Source organism: Salvelinus alpinus, chromosome 1 (assembly GCF_045679555.1).
Source record: "Salvelinus alpinus chromosome 1, SLU_Salpinus.1, whole genome shotgun sequence".
Classification (NCBI taxonomy): Eukaryota; Metazoa; Chordata; class Actinopteri; order Salmoniformes; family Salmonidae; genus Salvelinus; species Salvelinus alpinus.
In genome coordinates this window covers 49,563,901-49,574,285 of record NC_092086.1, presented here as the reverse complement: position 1 = coordinate 49,574,285, position 10,385 = coordinate 49,563,901, and the positions used below count along the sequence as shown (strand labels likewise).

Here is a 10,385-nt window from a genome sequence, read left to right as displayed (position 1 = left end):
TTATTTTCAAAAGTTTTAGTTGATTTATTTTTTCACCGCTACACTGACCATTCTAAAATAACAATCTCTAATGTAATCATTATGCAAAAGGTATCTTTCATTTAACCATATCGTCGTAGGCATGTGAGAAAACACTTTATGATAGTCTGTCAATGGAAATGTTGACAATACAAGTGTTCTATGACCATGGCATTCATTTACAGAGATTTTCCCTGTTCCCAATACGGTTATGGGAGCTTCATTTGAAGCCCAGTATTTTCTATCCTAACCTACTGTTACACCAAGATACCGCCCCCTTTATGAAATTCGGACAACCACCAATCCTGAAATTTGAGTAAATTAATATTTACATAGTTGTAAAGAGTGCGCCAATCATGCGCCACGGACGCAGATGGAGGCGGGACTGGGTTTGAGGTTTAGTCGAATTTATGTTGGCAGCACACGTTCAATAAAATGTTCGACGAAAGGAAAATGCTATTACCATACTACTACAGGAGTTCTGGCTTGTGCGAGAAACCTTCCTGGAACGTCTCAACTACTTGTTTTTGGAAATCTAATGGACTATAAGCCCTCAGATTCGAAAACATCAATATTTGTTCTTCTTCAGGAGAGTCGCACCTGCTTGATCCAACATGAGGTATTTGGATCAGAGTTTAGTTGACTACTATAGTACTATCAGAGAGAATAGCAGTTGGTAGGTTACTTGCCTCGCAGGGCAGGATAGGACCGTTATTTGCTGATGCGTAACTAAGGTCCAATCTTTCGAATACCGCCACAGACTGCACCCTTTCTGCAGCCCTGAACTGAAATGCCTTTAGACCTGTGATGTATATTAATTGGATGTAACCCTGTGCATCTCTTGGCGCATGATCCTCAACAGCCTGCCTATTCCCGGCGCGCGTGAATCTTTATAACGTGGTGAGGTGGTACGCTTTATTTAGCCAATCTCAACGGCTACACTGAGCAGTACTTTTGACTAAGTCACATTTGAATGAATTCAGCAGTAACAGTCCGGTTATTCTGGAAGCCGGACCACATACAGCCGACTGTCTCATTTCATCCTGTGAAGAGACTGATGATGACGGAGAACAGCGAGATGGAGACCGAGACGCAGCTCCAACGCTCGCCAAGCAACATGTCCATCACACCGGTGTCCAAGGCAAGTGGTATACTACACTCACATGTCTCACTGGCTGACAACTGTTTCGGACTTCCGTGAAACAACAACTATCCTTGCAAGATAACCAGCGGGAGAAATGTTATCCTCAGTCTACAGTGGTTTACGGTTTTACGCAGTCTGTTCTTTTGACTAGATAGTGGAGATTTTGAAATACGTTGTTTGAGTGGTTGTTCCAGGTGTTTTCACACGGTGAATATGTTTGATTTGTGTTAACACGTATAATATTTGGCCAGAAAGCCATGACACAACCACATACCAGTAGCTTGTATGACTTAGTTTAAGAAAGTTAAAAGTGCTTGTTGCTTTCACTATCACATTGATATCTTTCTTTTGTTTTACGATGCTGAGATGGAGTTACTGTTGACTTCATATCAGAAGAAAATCATAGTTAATTACTTCTTTATTACAGTATTGGAGTTAAAACATTTATTTTATAACATATAGATTTTTTTTCATAATTTGAACCATAATAAACCCAACTGTCTTGAACACAGTAGATTGCAGCCAGGTCAATCAATCAATCAATCAATCAACTGTATTTATAAAGCCCTTTTTACATCAGCCGATGTCACAAAGTGCTGTACAGAAACCCAAACAACCCAAACCCCAAACAGCCAGCAATGCAGATGTAGAAGCACGGGGGCTAGGAAAAACTCCCTAGAAAGGCAGGAACCTAGGAAGAAACCTAGAGAGGAACCAGGCTCTGAGGGGTGGCCAGTCCTCTTCTGGCTGTGCCGGGTGGAGATTATAACAGTACATGGCCAAGATGTTCAAACGCTCATAGATGACCAGCAGGGTCAAATAATAATAATCACAGTGGTTGTAGAGGGTGCAACAGGTCAGCACCTCAGGAGTAAATGTCAGTTGGCTTTTCATAGCCGAGCATTCAGAGTTAGAGACAGCAGGTGCGGTAGAGAGAGAGTCGAAAACAGCAGGTCTGGGACAAGGTAGAACGTCCGGTGAACAGGTCAAGGTTCCATAGCCGCAGGCAGAACAGTTGAAACTGGAGCAGCAGCATGATGAGGTGGACTGGGCACAGCAAGGAGTCATCAGGCCAGGTAGTCCTGAGGCATGGTGCTAGGGCCTAGGTCCTCTGAGTGAAGAGAAAGAGAGAGAGAGAATTAGTGGGAGCATACTTAAATTCACACAGGACACAGGATAAGACAGGAGAAATACTCCAGATATAACAGACTGACCCTAGCCCCCGACACACAAACTTTTGCATCATAATTACTGGAGGCTGAGACAGGGGGGGTGCATTTCAAACCGCATCATCAGTAAGTTGCGTCACTATGGGGAACTAAAATAACTCACGTCAGGTGACGTAAGGGGGACAAGATGATTGGAACGTTCTCTTTCTCTTACTGTGTGTGTGTGCATGTGTCTGCGCTTACGCGTACATGCTCAAAATGAAGAAGACTTTACAAAGGGACACGCAGGTTCCAGAATGTTTTAGAATAAATGTCCTGTCCAGGTTATCTTGCCATCAGGCCCATTAGGAAAGTTTGTTTAGTTTTGAATGTAAATTATTTGAACACTGCAGACACTCACAGCATTACTCTACTCACAAAATGGATTTTAATGGAAGAGATTTACAGAGTGCCAAGCAATTTCTCAATTGATGCAAACTAATTTACTGTCCAGAATTCAAGGCCCCTGCGGTCAGAAAATGATAGAAACAAGCTATTACATGTTGTCCCTTGATGTTCTGGCCATTTGACTGCCTTGCTGTGCATGTTTCTATCATTGTCTATCATGTGTCATTGAATGTGTTGGCAGCACTTTTCTACATATTTGCTGAGATTGAGGCTAATGCTGGGTTTAGATGGCACGAGGTAGACGGCAAACTGGATGTCATTGTTTTCAATGAGAGAACGACGGTAAATGCCTTGAGGCAAGCGGTGAATGCAGTCCGCCGCCACTGTAGATGGGTCTTGCCGCCAGAGTTAAACTATTTCAACTTTGTTTTCTACGTTGTTTTCTACCGGATGTTGATTTGCACTGTTTGTTTACCGAAATCACCATAGCAACGCATACACTCGTGCTGGCTTGCTTTTGCCATCACTCTCTCTTGCTTCTCTTTCTTGCTTTCTTGTCCTGCTATGCCGACTGGTATGAAGGTTTTTGCATGCAGCATTAGATAAGCGCACACAACATCCACCGATGTAGCCTACCTATGCTCAGCCTCAGTTGTTCAAATGAGGTTTGCGATTAGATAGAATGCTACCTGACTGTGAGACACCATTTTGAAAGGTACTTTAAAAAAAAAATGTCCTTGAAGTAGTAGATTATAGAATACACTGTAAAGAGTGTCGGGGTTTAAAGTGTTTTTTTCTTGAAGCGCCTTTTTAAACACACACACACACACACACACACACACACACACACACACACACACACACACACACACACACACACACACACACACACACACACACACACACACACACACACACACACACACACACACACACACACAGACAGACATCAACCACTTGCCACAACCATTTGCTTATGGTAGTCCATTGTATTCGATGATGACTTCCACGTCTGAGTTAACAGTGAATTCTTTGGGGACTGTAGAGTCCAATCCGAGATCCACTAACTTTATTGCAGGTGGGGCATATGCAGTCTGTGTTGGTAGGGGCAGGCATGGTTGTATGTCTCCTGAGCTATTTTTGCTGTCTCTTTGTGCTCCTCTCCTCTTCCCACCTCTGTACACCTCTCTGGCAGAGCTGCCACCAGGTGGAACGGTTGGCAGCAGCTCCTCCAGGTCTGTGGGTTTGATTAGTAGAAAGAGGAGGAAGGGAAGCGCTACTAAGGTACACTATAGTATATTTTGGTAGATAGAAGGTGCTCTTTGGTAAAAGGTGTAAATTGGTCATCAAAAAGAAAGGAGGACCAAGGCACTCTTCATATAATTAATTAAAATGCCTTTATTAGTATGGCATGTTCAATAGAAACAAAGTTGTTTAAAAACCGACGCGTTTCGGCTGCATGGCCTTCGTCAGGGAGTACGTGGGTTTGATGTTGCACTTCTTCGTCTACATTTTCAGCTGATCCTTGTAGCGTTTCATCTGCACCCTGCAGACCGCCGGCCAAGATGTAGCTGGCCACACAGGATCTTCCGCGGCAAGCGCTCCTGAGACATTCTAATGACATGCAGTTGGTCTTAGCAAGTATTTCTGTATGGGGCACATGGTCGCACCAGGTGATTCCCAGGATGCGCTGCAGGCATCTTATGTGGAATCGCTCAAGCTGCTTGTTGTGGCGACTGTAAGTGACCCAGGCTTCACAGCTGTAAAGAAGTGTGGTGATGCAGACAGCTTGAGCGACGCGACTTTGGTATGGAGGTGGAGATCCCTGTTTTGGAAGACCCTGCGTCTGAGTTTCCCGAATGCAGCTTATGCTTGCTTGATCCTATTTAGAATTTCAAGGCCGATGCTGCAGTCCTCCGAGAGAATGCTGCTCAGTGGAAGGACGGAACATTTGCCAGTGATTTGTGTTCGATGGTGAAGACAGGCATGGTGGGTGGAGGACTGCATCTCCATTGGCTGACCACCTCTGTCTTGGTGGTGTTGATAGACAGTCCTATCCTGCTGTAGACCCTCACAGCCGCTACAAGGGCGGAGTGCGGGCCACAAGAGCACAGTCATCAGCATACTACAGCTCAAGAACTCGCTCCGTATAGACCTTGGTGGTTGCTTGGAGCCTCCTGATGTTGAATATGTTTCCTTCCAGCCTGAAATCCACTGCAACACCGCTGCTGTCCTCAAGCTCCTTGTGGAGAAGTTGAGTGACACATAGAAGAACATGTTAAAGAGTATCGGTGAGAGCACACACCCCTGCCTCACACTGATACTTACTACAAAAGGCACTGACTCCTGCCCCCCTATGGCCACCCGAGCCATCATCCATCATGGAACTGGCAAAGGATGTTGCCAATTCTTTGTAGAATGCCCATAGTAGTTCCCTGCTCACAGTGTCGAAGGCCTTGGAGAGGTCGACAAAGGCCACGAAAAGGTCCTGTTGTTGTTCACTGCACTTCTCCTGGAGTTGCCGTGTCGTGAATATCATGTCGACCGTATTCCTGTTCTTTCTGAAGCCGCATTGTGACTCTGGCAGCAGTTCCTCTGTGATGTTGTTCACCAGCCTGTGTAGCATCACCTTGGCCAGGACCTTGATGGCCACTGCCAGAAGGGATATCCCCCGGCTGTTGCAGCAGATGGACTTGTCACCCTTTTTCTTATAGATGGTGACAATGTTTGCATCCCGCCACTGTTGGGGAACAATCTCCATGTCCCAAACCTCAGGGATGTACTGGTGGATCGTTCTGGTGCAGAAGTAATCTCCCTTCTTAAGTAGCTCTGCCGGGATGCTGTCAGCGCCAGGAGTCTTGTTGTTCTTGAGGGAACGGATAGCTGAAGGTTGGCGGATGGTTGAGGTCTTGAATGGGTGGACGGACAGGCAGTTCCTCCAGGATGGAGTGGTCTGTAGGAGAATGCTGATTGAGTAGTGCTTCAAAGTGGTCAGCCCACCTCATAGGATCTGGTTTTGGTCCTTCAAGAGAGTCAGACCATCAGCTGTTTTCATGGGGGTGATGGAGCGACTTCTTGGGCCATAGATAGCTTTAGTTGAGTTGTAGAAATTGTGCATGTCATTTTTGTCGGCATAAATTTGGATGTCCTATGCCTTATTCGTCCACCAATCGTTCTGCAGAGCACACAAGGTAGTTTGCACTTCCTTGCGTGATGCACGCCAATCCTTGTGAAGGGTAGCAGATGTGGGGCTGTTGAGAGTAGCTCTGTGTGCTTTGTGCATATTGTCCAGTAAGGCTGTGATGGTGGCAGAGTTCTCATCGAACCAGTCCTGCTGTTTCCTACCTCTGTAGCCAATGGAGTCGGCCGCTGCCTGATGGAGCACTGAGATAATAGATGCCAACTTCTGGTCCATGGGGTCCTCTGCGCTCAGAAGAGGCTCAGTCTCCCTCAGCCTTTCAGCTCAGAAGAGGCTCAGTCTCCCTCAGTCTTTCAGCTCAGAAGAGGCTCAGTCTCCCTCAGCCTTTCAGCTCAGTAGAGGCTCAGTCTCCCTCAGCCTTTCAGCTCAGAAGAGGCTCAGTGTCCCTCAGCCTTTCAGCTCAGAAGAGGCTCAGTGTCCCTCAGCCTTTCAGCTCAGAAGAGGCTCAGTCTCCCTCAGCCTTTCAGCTCAGAAGAGGCTCAGTCTCCCTCAGCCTTTCAGCTCAGAAGAGGCTCAGTGTCCCTCAGCCTTTCAGCTCAGAAGAGGCTCAGTCTCCCTCAGCCTTTCAGCTCAGAAGAGGCTCAGTCTCCCTCAGCCTTTCAGCTCAGAAGAGGCTCAGTCTCCCTCAGCCTTTCAGCTCAGAAGAGGCTCAGTGTCCCTCAGCCTTTCAGCTCAGAAGAGGCTCAGTGTCCCTCAGCCTTTCAGCTCAAAAGAGTCTCAGTCTCCCTCATCCTTTCAGCGAGAGAGCGACAGAACTCGTCCCTTACTGCAGCTGTCTCAATCCGGGTACAGTGCAGACGCCTCTTACTGGACTTCTGCAGGCGTTGGGGGGGACGTATTCTCACCTGGAGTTTAGCCAGTATCATACAGTGATCTATCCAGCATTCTGCACCCCTCATGGCACGTGTCAGCAGGACGTCATTAGTGTCAGAATGTCTCACTATGACGTAGTCAATCAGGTGACAGTGTTTGGAGCGTGGGTGCATCCATGATGTTTTATATTTGTTCTTCTGCTGGAACAAGGTGGTCGTGACAATGAGATCGTGCTCGGCACAGAGTTAACAGTCTCATGCCATTCTCATTGACCTGGCCAACACCATGCCTACCCAGCACTCCGCTTCATATCCTGTTGTTCTGTCCCACCCCAGCGTTGAAGTCACCCAGCAGAAAGATCTTATCATTCCTGGTGATGCGGTGAAGGGCTTCATCTAGTGACTGGTAGAAGCAGTCCTTTGCCTCATTTTCAGATGGTAACGTTGGTGCGTATGCACTGAGAAGAGTAGCATAACGCATCTTGGCTAGGGGGATATGGAGAGACATGAGTCTTTCACTTATGCCAACAGGTGTTTCGGTGAGGCTGGGTAGAATGTTGTTCTTAATTGTTAGTCCCACACCGTGCTGATGTTGTCCACCCGGAGGGTAACCTCTCCAGAAGAAGGTGTAACCTTCTCCCTCCTCTTTCAGGGAACCTTCATCCAGGAACCTGGTCTCCCTCAGGGCAGCAATGTCAATGTTGTAGCGCATTAGTTCTGCAGCAATGCAATCAAAGCTGTTCTCTGATGGGGTCTTTCGCTATTGTCGTCAGTGTCCAAGAGTTCTGAAGTTCCATGTCGCCAGTTTCAGGGGAATTATTTTCTTCAGCATTTTTCGACCGCTGAGTGGATCTCCCAATAGGTGCAGTAGCCTATCCAGGATGGAGTGATTTTGAGGCAATTTTTAGGCCACCTTTTCTAGGCCTCTCCCCAGCTGGGGTGAGCAGTATGGCTCCTAAATAGGGCTGCTCAGTCACACATGGGTCTGCCGAGAGCAGCTGCCACTCAAGTCCCAGCTGCTGGCGACCATAATAGCCTTGTGCCACTGGCGTGCAGGGGTCTGATTAAGCGCTCTCGGTGCATTCACTCCTGCCCCCGTCACCAGACACCCTTGCGCCGCCAGACTTTAGTCCGGGCTCCAGTTGATGGCTTCACCGAGGTCAGAAGTGGATACCTGCGCAAAGGAAGTTATTTAAAGTGCCGCTGAGGGTGCGCAATCCCCAACAGCACTACTTCACTGTAGGAAGGTGAAATTCCAGCGGCAAGGGGGGAAACCCAGGACGACCAGTATCTTCCACAGCTGCAGGAGGCTGCCTGAACCCCAGTCTGTCGGTGCCTACCACGCGCCGCCAGCACGCTGCTTTCCTCTCAGGGTGTGCTCCCCTAGCCGTTGTCATACCAGACTGGGCAGGATCAGTGGTTGATGGCTGCCAGGACGTGTCCACACAGATGTGGGCCTATACAGACACATCTCTGGGGCCCACTGCTGCTCTGAGATCCCTTGCCGGTTAGCCTGGAGTTTCAAGACAACCAGTCAACGTGTGCCTCCGCGAGGCAGCCAGACAGGAGTCTTGGTCATGGAGAGGCTTTGTACTGGCAAGGAGAGATTTGTGCATGAAGCTGCTCCCCAATTCACCACAAGGGCTAGCCGGCGGCAGCGAGGTGTAAGCGAGAGTATGCAAGCACGTGGTAAGCGGGCATGCAATTAAAGTCTACCTAGGCACTACTGCACTAGACGTGTCACATGCACCCTGCGGTTACACACACACACACACACACACACACACACACACACACACACACACACACACACACACACACACACACACACACACACACACACACACACACACCTCACTCACTCACTCACTCACTCACTCACTCACTCACTCTCTCACTCACTCTCCCTCTTTCTCCCGTTCTCTCTCTCTCTCTCTCTCTCTCTCTCTCTCTCTCTCTCTCTCTCTCTCTCTCTCTCTCTCTCTCTCTCTCTCTCTCTCTCTCTCTCTCTCTCTCTCTCTCTCACACACACACACACGCACACATGCACACCACACACTGTCTCACACAGACACTGAATCAGCTCACACATGCTTCACGTTTCTATTGTATTCCAGATTACTATGGTTTACTACATCACCCTGAAGAAGGTACAGTGATGCCGAAACCCTGGTGGTTTACTCAATAAATTACTGGGAGCTTGTATGTACAGTCTGCGACTCTCTTTATTTGTTTTTTCATAGCATACAACTTACTACGTCACTCTGACATTGCAATCAAAACATGTTCCTATCATGAATGTGAAAACACATTTACTCACGTAGCATGATTGCTCTCCTGTCTCCTGTCTTTGTTTTAAGCTCAGTGAGCATGTTCCTCATCAGACATGCAGAGAGGGACGTCTGTCTGTCTGTCTGTCTGTCTGTCTGTCTGTCTCAGTGAGCATGTTCCTCATCAGACATGCAGAGAGGGACGTCTGTCTGTCTGCCTGCCTGCCTGCCTGCCTGCCTGCCTGCCTGCCTGCCTGCCTGTCTGTCTGTCTGTCTGTCTGTCTGTCTGTCTGTCTGTCTGCCTGTCTGTCTCAGTGAGCATGTTCCTCATCAGACATGCAGAGAGGGACGTCTGTCTGTCTGTGTCTGTCTGTCTGTCTGTCTGTCTGTCTGTCTGTCTCAGTGAGCATGTTCCTCATCAGACATGCAGAGAGGGACGTCTGTCTGTCTGTCTGTCTGTCTGTCTGTCTCAGTGAGCATGTTCCTCATCAGACATGCAGAGAGGGACGTCTGTCTGTCTGTCTGTCTGTCTGTCTGTCTGCCTGTCTATCTCAGTGAGCATGTTCCTCATCAGACATGCAGAGAGGGACGTCTGTCTGTCTGTCTGTCTGTCTGTCTGTCTGTCTCAGTGAGCATGTTCCTCATCAGACATGCAGAGAGGGACGTCTGTCTGTCTGCCTGCCTGCCTGCCTGCCTGCCTGCCTGTCTGTCTGTCTGTCTGTCTGTCTGCCTGTCTGTCTCAGTGAGCATGTTCCTCATCAGACATGCAGAGAGGGACGTCTGTCTGTCTGTCTGTCTGTCTGTCTGTCTGTCTGTCTGTCTGTCTCAGTGAGCATGTTCCTCATCAGACATGCAGAGAGGGACGTCTGTCTGTCTGTCTGTCTGTCTGTCTGTCTGCCTGTCTATCTCAGTGAGCATGTTCCTCATCAGACATGCAGAGAGGGACGTCTGTCTGTCTGTCTGTCTGTCTGTCTGTCTGTCTCAGTGAGCATGTTCCTCATCAGACATGCAGAGAGGGACGTCTGTCTGTCTGCCTGCCTGCCTGCCTGCCTGCCTGCCTGCCTGTCTGTCTGTCTGTCTGTCTGTCTGTCTGTCTGTCTGTCTGTCTGCCTGTCTGTCTCAGTGAGCATGTTCCTCATCAGACATGCAGAGAGGGACGTCTGTCTGTCTGTGTCTGTCTGTCTGTCTGTCTGTCTGTCTGTCTCAGTGAGCATGTTCCTCATCAGACATGCAGAGAGGGACGTCTGTCTGTCTGTCTGTCTGTCTGTCTGTCTCAGTGAGCATGTTCCTCATCAGACATGCAGAGAGGGACGTCTGTCTGTCTGTCTGTCTGTCTGTCTGTCTGTCTGTCTGTCTGCCTGTCTGTCTCAGTGAGCATGTTCCTCA

General features: G+C 48.4%; 1 protein-coding gene across 1 annotated transcript in view; it reads left to right on the top strand.

Annotated features, from left to right (window-relative positions):
* The first annotated feature begins 421 nt into the window (after positions 1-421).
* Positions 422-10,385, top strand: part of LOC139578918 (SH3 and cysteine-rich domain-containing protein 2-like) — a 63,628-nt gene continuing 53,664 nt past the window's right edge. Inside the window, exon 1 of the mRNA XM_071407052.1 lies at positions 422-1,159. Coding sequence (XP_071263153.1) covers positions 992-1,159 — 168 coding nt within the window. The 5' untranslated portion in view covers positions 422-991. The remainder of the gene's footprint in view (positions 1,160-10,385) is intronic.